This window comes from Castor canadensis, chromosome 14, assembly GCF_047511655.1.
Source record: "Castor canadensis chromosome 14, mCasCan1.hap1v2, whole genome shotgun sequence".
Classification (NCBI taxonomy): Eukaryota; Metazoa; Chordata; class Mammalia; order Rodentia; family Castoridae; genus Castor; species Castor canadensis.
The window spans coordinates 3,704,995-3,724,465 of NC_133399.1; the positions used below are offsets into that span (position 1 = coordinate 3,704,995).

The 19,471-nt window shown below is 36.3% G+C and overlaps 1 protein-coding gene across 1 annotated transcript in view; it reads left to right on the forward strand.

The window, feature by feature from the left end:
• LOC109680386 (vomeronasal type-2 receptor 116-like) overlaps positions 1-19,471 on the forward strand; it is a 51,583-nt gene that overhangs the window by 19,494 nt on the left and 12,618 nt on the right. The window contains exons 2-3 of the mRNA XM_074053473.1: positions 9,032-9,210; positions 18,718-19,009. Coding sequence (XP_073909574.1) covers positions 9,032-9,210; positions 18,718-19,009 — 471 coding nt within the window. The remainder of the gene's footprint in view (positions 1-9,031; positions 9,211-18,717; positions 19,010-19,471) is intronic.

Consider the following 19,471-nt stretch of genomic DNA (forward strand, 5'->3'; position numbering starts at 1 on the left):
TTGTTGTTCCCTCTTCTTTCCCCAGCTACATATAGGTTGAAAAAGGCTTAATATTCTCCACAAAAATCTCCAAATTAAAATCAGTTCCCCAACAATTTTATCTGTCTTCTCAAATATTCCAGTGGACTTCTTGCACTTGGATCCTAGAGAACTCTTGAAACCAAGGACACCAACTTATATCAACTACTTTTTCTGTTAATCTCTTCTATACTGAAATGAGATTATATAGACCCTGTTGTTTTTCATTGTTTTCTGTTTGGTTCAAAGTTTCATGAGCCTGGTCATTTGTAACTGAAAGACTGGTTTAACATAACAAAATATTTCTTTCTCCTGGAAAATAGGAATTCACAATCAAGATTTCAACTGGCCTGTGCATCCTCTAAGGCTCTGGATAGAAATTTTCCTATGTATTCTTAGCATGTGGTGATGACACTCAATTTGGTAGTGCTTGTATTGCAGCTGCATCACTACATTCATGGTCCCTGCAACTTGGTGTAGTAGTCCTCATTCTATGGGACTCAGATCATATGGGATTAATTATAATTTGATGATACCTTGCAATCTATCTACTTCCAAATAAGAACATACTCCAGGTATGAGAAGTTACGAGTTTAATATGTGCTTTGTGAAATCACAAATCAAATTATAGCAATATGGTTTCTCCAAGTTATAGGAAGTGTACTTGCTTGTGTCAGGTAATATGTTTATACAGTCGTTGCAGGAGGTCAAAAATGATTGGCTATGCATCCTGTATTTTCTTGTGCATCTTGTGCACTCAATAGACTTGTGATATCTTAATTATTGTTATTTAGTTTATTAAAACTGGTACATAAAAAGTTTTAATATATTAAGATATAACCAATATAAAAGTAAAAATAAACACATTGAATAATGTTGTATGTGCTCATAGAAAAAGTTTGAAATTTGTTGTTTTTGTTATACTCAAAGAACTTCTCTCTTTTGATGAGATAAATTTGCAATGTGTAGTAATGTTGTGAGACCAGGGGCTATCTGAGTAGAAATTGTGTTTTTCTTAAAATAAGCAGACTCTATTCAGAGACATACTAAGTTTCAGAAACATGTCATTATTAAGTAAAGTCCATAAATTATATTATGATTCATGTTTTGTTGCATATTATATGAGTATAGGCTAATATATAACATCATTACTGTACAGAATAGTTTCACTGCCCTGAAATTTCACTGTCTTCCAGAGCTATAGAGGTCTGCTCATCTGCCCTCATCCAAAATATCTTAGTGGTAAGAGAGATAGGGTTGTGTTTATGTCATTTTATTATGTTTGGGATTTCCCACAGAGCCTCATATCCTTGGATGACAAATAAGAGAAAAATCCAATGTTGTGGATGTAGCAATGGAATATATATATGTGTGTCTGTGTATACAATGATTCTTATTCACAGATAAAACTAAGTCTATTTGTAGATGTTTTTCATGTATATTTCTTTGGTTAACAAGCAAAATCCTGTGATGGGAGGCCAACTAATCCTCAGATTCAGATTCATCTTCTCCTTGACTCACCTGGTAATAAGTTCATAAGTCTCCTTATCAAATGCAATCACAAAGAACATTCTTCTTAAGGTACATCTTGGTAGGATATTTCAAATACCTTTCAGAGAACTATTTTACAGAAACAACTGAGGTTCTTTTTTTGAAATGTTCAATGTGAACAACATTCCCTAGATTATCAGTTTTTCCATTGACTTTAATTTTCTCTAGAAGAAATAGTTCCTATTTTAAAACAGAAAATATGAAAAAATTAAGGATAAAACAGTAGATATTCATGAGGAAATGTACCAAAATTTCCAAAATCAAAAGTTCCACCTTTTACTAGTTGAACTCTTAGGTTTCTTGTCTTTTGGCACCATCTTGTCATCCAGCAGTGTATTCCAAGAATTCATAATTATATGTTGATAAATATATTCAGTATGGCTAACAGAAGATACAAGTAGTGAATAAGGTCAAAATTAAGAATGTAAAGATGCAATGTTGTTTCTGTATTGACTTTGATTGAATCAGAGTGATAGAGTAAATTAAAGAGCAATTTGCATTTCTAGCCCTATCTCTCTGGGAAGAAGGAAAGCCAAAGCCTCCACCACAAAGTAAACTAGGTGATCTTTGTGATGGACCGGTAGACCTAGTTGTGGAACAAGCCCAAGTATCCCTCAAGCCTTAAGTCCAGTAAAGGAATTTGGTTGGACAGTGACTACCTAGCATGACAGGATAGCTATGTACAATATAATCTTTCACTTACCATAGCTTGGAGAGCAGTGGTGAGATACCATCTTGATAAATGAACCCTTTTGAAGATTGCAATACTCCTGGGACTTGAAAACAAGAAGCAGTCACAGCTCAGAGAGATTTGAGACATCAACTACAGTTTCTGGGATGGAGATGAGCTCAAAAGATAGTCATGCAGATGTAAAGGCAAATGGAAACTTTTAGTCATCTAGAATGTCAGGAAATGAAGAAACTAGTTGCCTTTTCCTACCTCAAAAGAGCAAGTTTTGTTGCAGTGGACCATGTCAGAAAGAGAGCACTGAGACAAGTGTTGAAAATCCAAGTACTCAGAAGCTGACAGATGAGTCTGACATTTAGATAACTCAAGGATAAAAACAGCAAATAATTCCAACTCTGGAAGTCTTGGAACACATAACCATAGTGTCTGGGAGGGTGAAAGCCACAAGATGTAGCTGTGGAGAGGGAGCAGGTTGAAGTTTAAGCAACCAAGAACTCAGGCAGAAAAGAATCTGATTGTTCAAAGCCCTTCCTTCCCTCCCTGGCTAAAGCCAATTCCTGGGGATCACCTCAAAAACAAAAATGAGAACAAATTTCTGGAGTGTTCCCATTCCAGAAGCTGCCTGCTGGCAGCAGGGATTTGCCATCAGGTATGGTTTGAGACTGAATTATTCTGGAAACTTCAAAACAATGAATAATCACAGCATAGGGAATCTTGGGACAGCAAGCCATAGTACCCAAGAGGGAGATGACCACAAGAGGTAATTGTGGAGAGAGAATGAGAATCTGATATGGACCACGGATAAGTTAGAAGCTGGTACCATGGGCAGTGAAGGTCACAATGGTTGGTGGTCCTGCCATCCCTGAACAGAGTAAACCCAATTGCCTGAAGATCACAACAGAAGATGGAGTCATCTGCCAGCCACAGGCATTTGCTACCTACCATGGTTTGAGACTGAACTACTCTAGGGAATTCAAAACCAAAGAACAACTGTCATTCAGGCAATCTTGGAATACCCTGCTGTGGTGCTACAGTGGTAGAAAGTCATGGCAGCAGAGCATGGGGAAGAAAAACATCTGATATGGGACCACTGAGAAGTTTAAGAAGCAACTGTGTTCTCAGATATTGAGGAATATGGTGATTGTTGCCCCCACTCTTCTGGTGATATCAAGTTCCCATGCCTGAGAATTACTGCCAAAACAGCATCAAGTCCATGCCTGACAGAGTTCTTGGCATTCATGAGCTATATGCTGCTGTGGGTGCTTGCTAGCACAAGCTAGCCCACTCTGATTAAAAGACCTGGGTGCCATGCAACCTCCCACAACATCCTGCCTCCCGCAGAGCAAAAAACTGCTTGGCAGGTTCAGAAGGAATGAAGAACCAAAGGTAGAGCACTTGTGTCCCTCATTTCTCTACCACCAGTACAGAACTCAGGCCTCTGCTTTTCTCCTTCCTAATATCATATGCATTTGGAGGACACCCTAAGGATTGCACTTGTGTGGCCTCTGAGGTTACAAATGAGTGGACTATGCAGAAAGTGGGAACTGGCCTGGCACATAAACTAAAAGTCTCCAAGTGGCCACCAGTGGTTTCAAGTATCAAAGAAGGGACATTTTTAAGGAGAAAGCAGCACAAGACAGGAAAGAATGACTACTTTAGTGAGAAGAGTTTGAAGTGTACAGCTCCTAAGCTTAGAGGCTGAGGAAAAGAAGGAATGAGAGCTTAAGAAAACATGCACTGTAATTTCAGCTGCAAATAGGCAGAAAAAATGGTGTTAAGATTCGGGTTTGAACTCAGGGATTCATGGTTACTAAGCAGGCACTCTATGGTTTGGGGCACACCTCCAGACCAAGGGTCTTATTTTTTGAAAAACCACAAAATTTAGAGTGAAACAGATGGAGAAAAATATGAAGCATCACTGTGTGGACCATTGAGAAGCACCAGAGAGGATGGCAGGGACTGAGGTGGCAGAAAAAATGGCTTGAAAATATTACTAACATTGGCCTCAGCACTTAGTAGGTTTGCAGTCTAACAAGTTAGGGGTTGTGGAGCTTGAGTAAAGTACTGACAGTGGAAAAGTTTTCTCTTATTCCTGGCATTTAGTTGCAGTGCAGTGGAGGGAAGCAATTTTGACAGGTTCCTATCTGAGTCTGAAGATTTAGAAGTTACTGTTCACTGTAAAGGACTGTCTCCCAGAACTCACAACAAGGGTCAGGTGTGGATCCAGTGAGTGCTGGCCTGGACAGCTGGGCTAGCTACTGGGGAAAGACTTGGAGTCAGGGATATGGAGATCTCCACATGGCAGGAAAATAGAATCACAAGGGGAAAAACTTGTACCATCACACAGGCAAACTAGGTACAAGAACTCTAAGAGGGAATGTGCAAGTGATTACATGCAGGAGATTATTTGCAAAATGTTAGACACCTAGAAAGTGGAACAAGACAAGCTCCTGAGACAGATTGCGGCATTGCCATCAACTTTCCCCACCCCACCAAACATTTGAAGGCAACAGAAACTAGGACTAGCTGGCAGATAGCTTGTAGTCCACCCCATTTAGTCCTAAGAGCAGAGCATCTTAGAGTAATCACAGCTTGCTCTGTCAACAAATTATGCCATCTGGTCTCTAGCAAAACACAATAAAGCAAAAAAAAGGAGGAAGTCAAACATTTAACAAACAGACCCTGCTCTTACCAGGTGATGAATAGACAAAGTGGCCATAGAAAATGAGCGAGTCAGCATAGAGCAAGATCCTTCACTGTTGGCCACAAGACTGACCTCCTTGAAAAATGGGAAACCTGTCCTCTTTTTAAAACTTTCATTTCTCCTCTTTGTTATTTTGATGTTCTACTTTTTGTCTTGTTTTTTACAGAGACTTTTTGATCAGATTGGTTGATTTAAATATTTAAATATGATTTTATTCTATTTTTGTGCAATATTTTTCTTTTGTCTTTTGTATTTCCCTCTCATTACTTTACCTTTTAACATATAATTTCTTTGTTTTGTTTCTTCATATCCTGTTTTCTTTTTAGAGATGGATTCTCTCCATAGGTCCCAGGCCAGCCTTGGTCTTGTGGTCTTCCTGCTTTGGCCTCTTATAAGCATGGACCACTACACCAAGCTTTTAATATTTAATTTGTAACAATATCTTTTCCTCCCTCTCCTTTCCCCTTTTATTTTCTTTCTTCAATTTGATCAGTTTTCACTCTTTCTTGTTTCTTTTTCTATTTTCCCACTTTAAAAATATTTCTTTCACTTTCATTCTTTCCTGTTTGTTTATGAGCTTGCTGTGGGTTTTCTATTTTTATTTTGCCTTTAGCTGGATCTTTATTATCTCTTTTTTGCTGTTTCCTCTTTGACTTTTTCCCTCTTTTTTCTAGTATTATTCTCTGGCATTATTTTTTATTATCTTTCTTCCACACCTATCCTTAATTAACTAGGCTTATCGGCCCCTTTTTCCTGTAATGTTACTGGTGTTGTGGTGGTAACTTTCACTTTAATTAGTTATTACGGCATTTTATGGTGTGTTTGGCTGTACATTTATTGTTACCACAGTTAATTTTGTTCTCTGTTAGTGATGCTTGACATAGACGTGGTGTCTAAAGCATGTTTCATGAATGTTCAGTTACTGAGATACACACTATTCCGGTTGTGAGAAACTGCACACAAAACCTAATAACAAGTTTTCCCTCATATGTGCAATCTACAAAATAAAAAAAAACATGAATGTAGAAAACTAGAAGGGGGACTATTAAGGAAAAGGATCAGGAAAAGTGAGAAACCAGATAAATGAGGGTAATGTGGCGGGTGAATATGATCAAAGTGTGAACTATACATGTATGGAAATGTCATGATGAAACCATTTTCTATTAATATATGCTGGTAAAATTCATTGAGATTACATTTCACCCCAATCAGAATGACCATTATTTAAAGAAAAACATTTCCTGTCAGGATGTAAAGAAAAATAAACCCTTATACACTGACATTAAGACTTAAGTTAGTACAGACATTATAAAACACTGAAGTTTCCTAAAAAATATCTAAAAATATATCTACCATACAGTTTAGCTGTCTTATGACTGGTTATGTGCTAGAAGGCAAAAAAGCCAGCATATAAATGAGGTAGCTACACACCTATAATTATTGTGGCACTATAGACAGATAAGGAATCAACCTAGACACTCATCAGATGAATGAATACAAATTATGATATGTATATATGTAAAATAGAGTATTATCGAGTCATAGGAAAAGAATGAAATTATTTCCTTTGTAAGAAATTTGATGGTGCTGGAAGTGACCTTTCAAACACAGTCAAGCACAGAATGGTGAGCATTACACACTTCGTATTACAGTCGAAAACCAGAAAATGTCACCTTAAAGAAGAAGAGGTATGATTAGGAAAGAGGAAAGGGACTTGGGAAGAGTAAGAAAAGAGAAGGCAAAAGGGTATCAAAACACAATATATTTTACATGTAAATATCACAATAAAATCCCTTAATTTGTACAATTAATATGATTGAATAGTTATAAATGTAAAATAATCACTAATAATCATCAAAGAAATATATCTTCAAATTATAGTTTTAAGATATCATCACATGTCTGTTGGGCTGGTTATTACCCAAAACATGGAAGATAATATGTCTCCATTTAGATGCAGAAATGAGGGAACCCTTGCAAACTGCTGAGGGAAATGTAAGTTAGTGTATTCATTCTGTAAAACATCATGGAAGCTTCTCAAAATAAAAAACAATGGAACTACAACAAAATTAGAAATAAGGGCAAAATAGTTTCTGCTGGGTATTGGGGGGGGAGAGGGAGGGGGCGGAGTGGGTGGTAAGGGAGGGGGTGGGGGCAGGGGGAGAAATGAACCAAGCCTTGTATGCACATATGAATAATAAAAGAAAAATGAAAAAAAAAACAATGGAACTACCACATCATCCAGAAATCCCAATTATTGAGCACATTTCTAAAGGCTATTAAATAAGTATGCCTAAGTATCATCTACAGACCTATGTTAATTCAAAATAGTCAAGATGTCAGGATCAAGCTAAGTTTTCATCAAAGGGTGAGTGTACTTTATATCTGTAGTTCTGTCTATATATCTATATACATCTATATCTGTATCGCTAGAATGTCCTATACACATGGGATACTGCTAAGTCTCTAAAGAAGAAGGAAACCCTGTCACTTTTGTCAGCATAGATTAACCTAGAGAATATTATGTTCAATGAAAGAATCCAAAAGGTTAAAAAAAAAAGGACAAATAGTTCCTGTTCTCAGTCAGATGCACAGTGTTTAAATGTTAAACTCATGCAGACAGAGGGTGAAATTGTGGTTATCAGAAGGCTGAGAAGGAGGTGGAATGAGAGATGCTGGTCAAAAGAAACAAACTTTCAGTTAGACAGAAATAATTTCAAGAGATCTGTCATCCTACTCAATGTAGCTAATACCTACATTGTATACCTGAAAAGTGCTGAGAGTAGATTTCAAGCTTCTCCACCACTAAAAATATGAAGTATGTGAGGCAATGTGTAAGTCAAATACATTGATAGAACCATCAAAAAATACATATACACATCAAAGCATCTTGCTATGAAACATACAATTTATGAATGTCAATAAAAAAACTTTGTGATAAAAAATAGATAAGAGATTAAGAGGGCTGAGAGTGTGGCTTGAGTGGTAGAGTGCCTGCCTAGCAAGCAGGCCTGAATTCAAATCCCAGTATTGCCCAAAAATAAAAGAAATGAAAATTCTATCATAAACCTTTTCTATGAGGAGTGGTAGAACAAAGGACATAAAAGAGCAAATAAGTGTTGGTTCAAGAACACAGTTATTTTTAGTTATGATGTGTATAACCTTATGATGAGGACTTCAAACACAATTCAGTGAACAATCTCAGAACAAAGGAAGGTGTAAGTAGTCTGAATTTATCAAGTGCTAGAAATTGCAGATGACTTTCTAGTCATTGCTGCTATGCATCCCACTCCATGATTTGTGAAGCATGAAGATCATTTATTGCAGGAGGGGTCACTATTATATGAGTGACACTGGACACCGAATAAAGTACTTTCTGTGAGTTGCAACAGTGGTCATCTGTAACTGAATTCAGCTCTTCCCCTGCTGAAGCACCATGTGGAATTATGTTACCAGGAGTTTTGTTGATTTCAACACCTGCTCATTCAAAAACTGCCGAATTTCTCAAAACAGCCTTCTAACAACAACCCATGGCCCCTTGAGGGTGCAGGATTATGCAGTCCAATGTGTCAGAACATGGTGGTCCCAAAAGCCTTGTTGAAGTCACAGATCCTATAGAAGAAGTAGTCCCAAACATGTTTTTCACAAGTATTTCTTCACCAAGTGGTAGGGTGACAGGTGCAAAGCCTCAGGCCCTCAGATCCCCAGAGTTCCTGGTTAGGACTGAAATGAATTAGTGAAAAAACAGAGAGACAGAGCTGCTCTGATGACAATGAAGTAAGGGTAAGTGGCGTCTCTGCACTGTGACTGCATTGTTAATTCATCTATTTTGCTTCTGGCTGTGCCTTTGTCTAGCAGTCTAACATTTCACATGGTTTCTACAGCTTGAGGACATAGAGTGACAGTGGAAATTGTGGGGGACAAAGAGATTGACTTTTACTGCATGAGATTGAGCCTGTGGACATGATCCAGATCTGTCTTTTCATGTAGATTACACACAGGCTTTGTTTCTGTGTTGAACAAAGCTTGGCATGTTGCTCTTTCTGATTTTTGTCTTCCTACTCCTGAAGCCTTTACACACATCACTGTTGGAAAGTCAGAGGTGTTTGCAGTACTTGAGTCCAACCCTCTACAGAGATGGAGATCTCATGCTTGGTGGATTCTTCCCCCTTTACTACATGAAACAGGACGCAGAAATATCCCGGCTCTCCTTTCTACTCCAACCAAAAACTGATGTGAAAGTTACAAGGTAAGGTCTAGATTGTGTGCATGTATTAAGTGTGATTAAGATTCATGTAATTAAATGATCTGTGGGTGGAAGGGTTAATACCTCTTGAGAATTATGAAAACTGCAGAGAAATACACACCAATGAATTCTGACGTTCTCTCCTTTATGATTCCACAATCTTTCATTACCTTTTCTTCTGCTCTTCACTCCATTAAAGACACAGGATAGAACTCAAAATCTATTTTTGTCTCTCCATCAACCTGATAATCATGATCAGTCACTGGGGAAATTAGAACAAATTAGAGTGATTGGACTTCAGTCTATCCTCAAACAGGAACATGGAATGGGGCACATGGACATCCTACACACTAGCCATAGCCCAAGGTTAGGATCAAGATCAGGAACTCACTCCTACCTACTCCTGCCTACTGCATATTGTTGAAATGTGCCTCAAAGAGAAGCCTTGGGTATCTGAAACCCTTTCCAGACTGAGTCTTCTAAAAGATCAACAATTGAATCCTATCAGAACCTGAGGCATTTGAACCCTGGTCCTGAAAGTCAAAAGAAGAAAAGGAAAACATCTTTCAGAAGGTGTACATGTCCTTCTCTTAGATCACAATTATTAACTTTTCTAAAAAACAAAAAAAGCACAGGAACTGCATTAATTCTGAGCTTTATGAAACTGTGTGGCATGTGTCTCTAATACCTGAGTCCTCATGTTGATGCTCCATGACAGTTTACCAACAGACAGCCTGTGCTTCCCACAGGCCCCATTGGTTGTCATAGCCAAGTATGCTTCTAAAACATTCAGCAAATGAACATCCTTATGTCCTCAGAAAATGTTTAAGTGATATGCAGTTTGTTTCCATGGAGTGTCTCCATCCTTAGTGGTTCATTTTGACATTATTTAGCACTTGTCACTTCACCAGTTTGTCTACCCCTGGAGGGAGTTATTAGTGGGGCTGCTGACCCTTGAGTTAGACTTCAGCCTGGTCACCTCTCACTTGTTTGAGTTCCTCTTCCTGCCCATTATCTGTTCCTTTTAATTGTTTCATTTTCTTTTTTCTTTGTCTATCATTAGACAAAGTCTGAAATGTGGTATTTCATGGATATTATTTGATGCATATGAATTTCTCTGTAACTTATAGCTACCTCGTGTGTTTATTCTATTAGCATTAGAGACGCAGGCAGAGATTCTTAAAGCATGGTATTTTCCATGAGACCAGTATAAAGAGAAGTGTGTAAACCTTCCTCCCATGTCACAAAGCTAGAAACCAGATTTTACAGTCTGCCTTGTGTACTACAGTTAGAGAAATTTCTGGCCACCCATAATCTTTATTTAATATGTCTAGGAATCATCTGGAATATCAAGTCCTACAATAATTATTCCTAAACTTTTGTAACTCTCAATATGGAATTAGAATGTCACCTTCATTGTGTAATTGTGCTCATGATACCTAAGAGTGTATCATGAATGTTATTTCCTGTAACTAATGGGCATTGTGGTAATGATTTCATCCCATCCAAGTGTCATTTTGTACCCACATGGCAACACTTCTTCATCTGATATTGAATATTTGGTATGTTACTAATTTTGTACAACTATAAGATGATAAGTATATTCATTTTTCTGTGAATAAGATAATTGAAATACAATTATTGAAAATTATATATGCTCATTCATAAAGCTGTTTCTTCTTTCCTAATACTTGCTAGACAACCACCTTGTTTTTATTATGCCATTTGCATGCTCTAAACATTTATCTCTTCATCCCCCCAGCCCCATCAATCACTAATTGACTTTGCATCTCTGAGATCTGGACATTTCCTACAAGTATATACATGTTGTTTTTGATCTTTTATGACTGTTTTTTTCAGGTTTTTCCATATTCTCGTTTTATCCATGGTGCAACACATGTGTGCACTGTGCATTTCTTATACAATCCTAATATATTTGTGTGCTTTGATGTCAATTTACTTCTGGTTGCATAGAATAAGATAGGAAGTATTCTTCGATTTGCAATTTTCTGGACACAATTTCTAGGATTCATACTGCTTTTACCTGTCGTATTTGGTTAAAATCACTGATTTTCTTCTTTTGCAGGCTTGGAATTCTGTAAAATATCTTCGTTATTATAATTTTGACTCTGTGTTAGATTCCATTTAGCTAGTATGTTATGTAGAATGACTGGTTCTATGTTTGTGAATATAATGAGACAAAAGCCATTTTGAAACTTTTTTTGAGTATGTTATGTGCATGTGGATGTAGCATAAAGAGACCCACCAAATGTGGTTTTGAAAAAGAGAGGAAGGAGAAAGGGAAATTAAGGTAATATAATAGAAGAGGTGAACTTTCTGAAAATATACCATATATGAAATTTCACATGAAATTCTTTGCATTATTAATATATCCTAAATTTTAAGTTAATACTTCCCTCAAAATCTTAAAATAACTTACTTTTGTTCAAGTTTAATTATTGAACTCACACATAAAAATATATATTTATTTATATGTATATATTTTTATCTATATGCATATATCTTTAGATGCACATAAAAATATATAATATTAAAAATATTGTGCAATGTTTAAGTCAGGCCAAGTATGTCAGGCTTCAGAAATACTTACCATGTTTTCAAAGTTTTGAACATTATTTTATCTGGCTTTTTGAAATACACACTATATCTTTTTTTCTATAATCACCTTACTGTGCAATCACACATCATAACTTCTTACTTCTATCTAAATGTAACTTAGTATCCATTGATCAAACTTTCTACATTCCTCTCCTTCTTACTATTGCCAGCATCTTGTAATGACCATTGTACTCTCAAATTCTTTGAGATAAGCTTAGTCAGATTTCATATGTGAGTGACATAGTGAGGTACTTCTCATTCTGTACTTATTTCACTTAACACAATATAATTCCATTTGATCTATGTTATAACAGATGATAGGATTCTCATCTTCTTATGGTTGAATAGTATTCCCTGGAATATATCCCACTCATCAGTTGATGCCCACTTAGCTTATTCCTTTTGGCGCTATTGTGATGACTTCTGCATTAAACACAAGAGCGAAGCTGAGCCTTTGACATATTTATTTCATTTCCTTTGGATAGATTCCCAGTAATAAAATAACAGGATCATGTGGTAGTCTTATTTTTAATTTCCTGATGACCCTTCATACTGTTTTCAATAATGGCTGCACTCATTTACATTCCCATCAGCTCTAGGTAAGGGTGTCCTTTTCAACACATCCTCTCTAGAACTTCAGTTTTTTTTTATGTAATACTGGGGATTAAACACAAGACCTCATGCTTGCTATGCAAGTGCTCTGGTACTTGACTAACACCTTTTCAATAATGGACATTGAAACAGGTTTTGATTTACATTTTCTTAATGAATAATAATGTTGAGAGTTTGTTCATATGCCTGTTAGTTATTTGTGTGTCTTTTGAGAATTGTTTATTTAGGCTTTTTTGGCCATTTTTTAAGAATCAGGTCATTTGTTTTGTTTTCATGATATTATATTTGTATTCTTTAAATATTTTGAACATCAACTCCTTGTCAGATGTATTCTTCACAAATATTTTTTCCAATTCTGGGAATTTTCTCTACAATTATTTGTGCAGAGCAAAATTGCAGAGCAATCTTTTAAGCTTAATGTAATCTGTTTGTCCAGTTTTTCTTATATATTAAGCTTTTGGATTGTTGTCCAAAACATCCCTGTCCATTCCAGTGCACTGAGTCATTCACCTATTTTTAACTAGTAGATTGATTGTTTAAGGGTTTTATGTTTGAGTATTTAATCTATTTTGGGTTGATTTTTATCTTGTGGGAGAACTCTAGTTTTCTTCTGCTGTTTACAGATACCAAATTGTTCTTGCACCATTAGAAAGATTTCTTTTTCCAATATCTGCCCTTAGAGCTTTTGCCCAAAAGTCAATTAGCCATGAATGTGTGCGTTTGCTTCTTAGTTCTCTATTTTCTTTCATTGGTTCATTTATCTGCTTTTATGTCAGCAGGATGCTGAGTTTTTCGTGGTTGTTTTGTGTCATTTTGTTTAGCAAAGTGCTGGGAATTGAATCCAGAGCCTTACTATCTGTCAGGAAGTGATCTATCTCTGAGCCACACTGCAGCCTCTGTATGCTATTTTGGTTACTACAGCTTCCTAGGACATTTTGAAGTGTAGTAGTGTAATGACTTCAGCTTTACTTCCCCCATCCTTCAGAATTTCTTTGGCTATTTGGAATCATCTGTCATTTCATAATTTCATAAAAATTCGGGTTCTTTTCATTTTATGAAGAGTGCCATTGGCATTATGACTGAGATTGCTGCAAATCTACAGATGGCTTTGTATCATGTGGATAGTTTAGTAATACTGTTTCTTCCAATTAATAAACATGGAGTGTCATTCCATATTTTTGTGCCCTCTTCATATTCTTTCATCAATGACATAATTCTAATTGTGATCCTCTTGATTTAATCATCTCATTAAATTGATTGCTGGGTATTTTGTAACTATTGTAAATCAGATGGCTTTCTTGAGCTCTATTTCAGATAGTTTGCTATTGGTATATAACAATGGTATAGAATTTTGCCTGTCAATTTTGTATCTTATAATTTTTCTGACTTGTTTATTCATTTCTCAGACTTTGTTATGGAGTTTTTAGTGCTTGCTTTCTTTTCTTGTTAATAGTTTATCCCTGTCCTGTCTCCTCACTTACATTTAACTTTTTTAGAGTGTCTTTTTATGCTATTTTCAACCTTACATACGTGCTTCAGTCATATTCACCTCTCATCACCCTCTGCAGGTCATTTTTTTAAGTGGTATTGGGGTTTGAAATCAAGGTTTTGACCTTGCTAAGCAGCTACTCTGTCACTTAAGCCATGCCCCTGGTCCTTTTGTGCATTAGTTGTTTTTCAGAAATGATCTTGTGTTTTTGCCTGGAGTCAGCCTTAGACTATAATCCTCCTACCTGTCACCTACTGTGTAGCTGAACCACCATGCCAGATTATTTGCTTATATGGGATCTCAATAACATTTTGCCTAGGCTGCCCTGAATCTGTGATCCTCCCAATCTCTGACACTTGACTAGGCTTTGAACTAAATTGCCCTCAATTACTGCCAGTTGAGTAGCTGGGATTACAGGAACAAGCAACCAGGACTCTCCCATGTCATTTTTTTATGTGTAGAGTCTACATATGACAGAAAACATATATTTATCTTTCTGACCATGACTTATTTTGCTTAACATGATGATCTCCAATTCCAGCTATTCCAAAAAATGGCACAATTTCATTCTTTGTTATGGCTGAATATTAACAAATTGTGTATAGACAAGAAATTTTCTTTACTCTTTCTTTGTTTTATGTATGCCTAATCTGATTCTTTAGTTTGGCTATTGTGAGTAGTGCTACCATAAACATGGGTGTGTAAGTGTCTGTGTTGTCTACTGACTTCAATTCCTTCAGATATAAGCCCAAGATTTGAATAGCAGGCTCATATGGCAGGTCTATTGTTATTTTTTTATGAACTTCCATGCTGATTTGCATATTGGCTGCACTAATTAATATCTCCATTTCCAGCATTTTTGTTGTTTTGTTTCTTGGTGATACCCATTCTGACTGGAGTAAGTATCAAACCTTAATGTTGTTTTCATTTGTATTTCCTTCAGGGCTAAAGATGTTAAACTTTTCTTTACATATTTATTGGACATTTGTTTTTATGCTTTTGAGAACTGTCTGTTCAATTTATTTGCCCATTTATTAACTGTAATATTTGTTATATTGTTGTTTAGGTTTCGATTTCTCTTAAATTCTGGATATTAATCACTGAAAATATGAATATCTCACAAAGATTTTCTTCTGTTCTGTAGGCTATTCTGGTAAATGATTACTTTGATGTGCAGAAACTTTTTAATTTGATTCAATTCCATTGGTCAATTCTTTCTCTTATATCCTGAGCTACTGCAGTACTATTCAGAAAGGCTCTGACTCTTACATATTTCAAAAGTGTTTTCCCTATGTTTTCCTGCAGTGGGTTCAGAGTTTCAGCTCTAACGTTAAGGTCATTTATCTATTTTGTAGCGATTTTTATACAGAGTAAGAGATAAGGATTTAGTTTTAGTCTTCCACAACTGTAAATCCAGTCTTCCTAGAACCACTTGTTAAAGAGACTGTCTTTTCTTGAACCTATGTTCTTGGCACCTTTGTCAAAAATTGTAGGACTGTGTGGACTTATTTCTGGATCTTCTGTTCTATTCCATTGTTATATATGTGTATTTTTGTACCAGTACCATTCTGTTTTATTTAGCATGGCCCTGTAGCAATCTATTTTAGTTTTCTGCTGTGTTTCAGTTGATGGGTGCACTGGCTGATTCCTTAGCTCAGCTGCTTGATTAGTGCTTTTTGTAAATATGGGTGTGTGAGAATCTCTATTGTATAATTCTTACATTGGAGTAATACTCAGGAATGGTATATCAGGATCATATGGTAGTTCTAGTTTAAGTCTCCTTATGAACCTTCACAATGACGTCCACAGGATCTAAATTAATTTATATCCACACCAATGGTGTACAAGGGGAACCTTTTCCCTGAATCCCCACCTGCATTGATTGCTATTTGTTTTAAAGGTGATAGTTATTCTGACTGAAGTAAGATGGTGTCAGTTTTGTTTTGATTTATGTTTTATTCAGGGCTAAGAATATTAAACATATCTTCATTTTTATTGGATATTTGTGTTTCCTCTTCTGAGAACTCTCTGTTCAATCCATTTGTCATTTATTATTTGGAATATTTATTTAGGTTTCTGAGCTGTATGTGTTCTGAATATTAATCCTTTGTAAGATGAATAGCTCACAAATTTTCTCCCATTCTATAGGTTATCTCTTTAGTCTGTTAGTTTTTTCTACTCATGTACAGAATATCTTAAATTTGATATAATCCCATTTGCCAATTCTGGCTTTATTTCCTGAGCAATTTTATTCTTATTTAGAAACTTGTTGCCTATGCTTGTATTTCAAATGTTTACTTATGTTTTTATATGGTAGTTTCAGCTCTTGTGTTAAGGTCTTTGATTTATTTTGAAGTGATTTTAGTTCAGGGTGAGAGATAGGCATCTAGTTTCAGTCTTCTACATGTGGAGGTGTACCATTCTCAACACAATTTGTTTAACGCCTGCTGTTGGTGTATTGCCACTCTTTCACTACTAGAGGACAAATTGAACCTGGGTTTGTCTCAAATCAGTGCATGGTGTGTTATTGAGAACAAACCTGGGGAACATGAGGGAAGTTCATATTTATAAACCTTTCGCTGTGGCCACAGTAGTCCCAAATGCCTCACAGTCACTGGCCTGTGACATGACACTATGGGATTCTGCCTGACTCTTGCACTATGAGGGACCAGCCCAAAGGTGCTATGTCATGCCTCTCTTGACCACATCCACAAAGCTTTTCATTCTATGAGGGCACAGTCCACCAAGACAAGCAAAACACCAGGATTATACAAAGTATTACACTGATATGAACTGTCTACCGGTGAAGTCTTCTGGCTTGAGACCACTCAAGATCTTGCCTAGAATAGAAGGCTGTTTTAATAATGCCATGTGTTTCCTCTTGGCACCTGGGCTGCTTCATCTGCTCCATGCACAGGAAGGCCGGGTGACGGGTTTCATTAGGAGTTGTTCAATGTTAGGCACTGCTGTCTTTGTACAGAGTTCCAAGGTAAAGTCCACTGTGTACTACTCTGTCCTAATCTTCAGTGAATGGTGTATTGGTCTATCCTTTGTGGCTCAAAGTTGGAGTCATGCTGGTAAATGTAGTCTCTTGGCCACCAAGGCTCACACTGAGCTGTGTCACACCTGTATCTCATGGGAAGGGAAAAGTGGGGACAACAGAGTGCAATGTAAGGGTGAATATGAAGAAGGTACATCATATGCATTAATAGAAATGTCAATGAGACCCCATTCTGTGTAAAATTAATATATACCATTGTAAAGATATAAAATTTGAACATTCCATTCACAAAGGAAAAGTGTAATAAATAAGTCAAAACACCTAAAAAATTCACTTTATTGACTTTTAAAAAATTAAGCCTTGGCTATAACATAATATCATAATATGTCTGATGGATCTTTAAGCATATATCTAATTGGTCATCTGTAAGAAAACATCTGTCTTTATAGTGTTTATGAAATAGTATTAAATATCATAATTTGTTTACATGCAGAACTCAATTTCAAATTCCAAAGATAAGAATAATACAGACAAAAGTGGAAAACATAACAATAAAAATAAAACAAAACACTGATATTTTGGAACTGGATAGAAATCAAAAATATTCAGTGACAGCATAAAATAGTATGTGTTACATGCAAAATTAAAAATGTAAGGACCAATGGAAACCAACTAAAGCACTGATGCGAAAAAAAATATTAAACTAACATAGTTGAATAAAAAGGAAGAAGTTTTCTAAATAATTAAATTAAGGTTGAAATTTAAGAAATTAGGAAAAAAACAAAGTAATTCCAAAGAAATTAGAGGAAAAATTCTTGAACAGGAAACAAATTAATTCTTTCAGAAACAACATCATGTGACAGTTGCTGCAGTTTTTTTAATGCAACAACTCATACTTCGGTCAAATTACAAAAAACCCCAGAGTTTTCAAATGTTAAATAAGAAATGAGTGGTATTTTTTAGTAGTACTGGGTATAAACTCAGATTCTCACACTTGCTAGGAACTTAGTCTATCATTTGATCCATGTCCTCAACAAGAATTGATAAAAGAGAAATCACTTCAAAGAAAATCTTTTTTAAAAACCTGAATGAGGGCTGGAGCTATGGCTTAAGGGATAGAGAAACAGCTTAGTAGGCGTGAATCACTGAGTTCAAACCCTAGTAGTGCAATAAATAAATAAAGTCCTGGTCTAAAAACACTGAATGAGCAGCTTGAAATCTATAAAATTAAATTGAAGCACTAAATGTTCCCAATTATGTGAAGAACTTGAAATTTGGGTGGTATTTAGCTACTCAAAACCATAAAGAAAAAAAAGTTCCTACATCTTGTCTTCTGCTTCTAAGTAGAAAAGGATTAGAGGTTGTAAATCACCAAAGCCTTTGCAAATGGGTTTATGAAGATAGATGCATGAATGTCTTATTCATATCTCCGTGGGAGAACACCTTGACGTCTTCAGCATACATCAGTGGACCTCTCATTTATATAAACAAAACAAGTCTGTCCACTTGGGAGCTATACTATCCAGCCAATTGCCACCACATCCCACTCAAAATTCCTGAAAACTTCTCAATAGTTTGAACACAGATTGCATTATGAGACTCAAAGAACCATCCAAAGGTCTTTCAAATTCATGAGAACCTTATTCACTCCAACATCGTATCCCAATGCAGGGAGATTCTCTAAATGGGAAGCCTGGGTCAAACCCCAATTTTTTCTGTGATTTGCTGATGAATTTCTTTTGAATTACATAATTTGACTCTTTTACCTAATTCTTTCTCCTGTGTTTAGGTGGTTTTGGAAGAACTACCAATTTGTATTGGTTTTGTACTTTACCATTGAGGAGATAAACAGGAACTCTCATCTTCTCCCCAACATATCCCTGGGTTTCCATGTCTATAATGCCTTTGCCAGTGACCAGTTCACCTTGTGGAGCACTCTTCTTTGGCTGTCAGAAAATATCGAAGCTCTCCCTAATTACAACTGCCAGACAAACAGCAAGTCTATTGCCGTAATTTCAGGAACTAAGTCAGCATTTTCAGCTGAGATTGGAACACTTTTGGAACTCTACAGAATCCCACAGGTAAATGTGTTGTGAATTGTGAAGAAAAATGTTTGGGCTTTCCTCAATGCCATCCATGCACATCTGATGAAAATGAATTATGGAAACTAAGAATGCATAATACACAAGTATTTAAGTGCAAGTCCTAGGAAGTTCCCTGAGTTGTGAGATTATTTACAATGGGAAGGAAAGGAAGATAACAACATAGAACCATACAGGGACTCTCTACCAAAATCCTTTCTAGGGCCAATATATCTGTCTTCCAGTCACTGAGACCAGTGACAGCTAACTACGCACAGCAGTCTACTTCATGGCAAATTTCCACAGCACAGAAATGCTCCAGTCTAAGATATGACAGTCATAGGGGCATTCAGAGACTGACAGCTATCATTTGTGAGGATAATAACAACTGGACATCTGCTTTCCATTTGGGGCAACACTGAGAGCCATAAATTTTCCAAAAACTCCAAAGTAGTGGTGAGC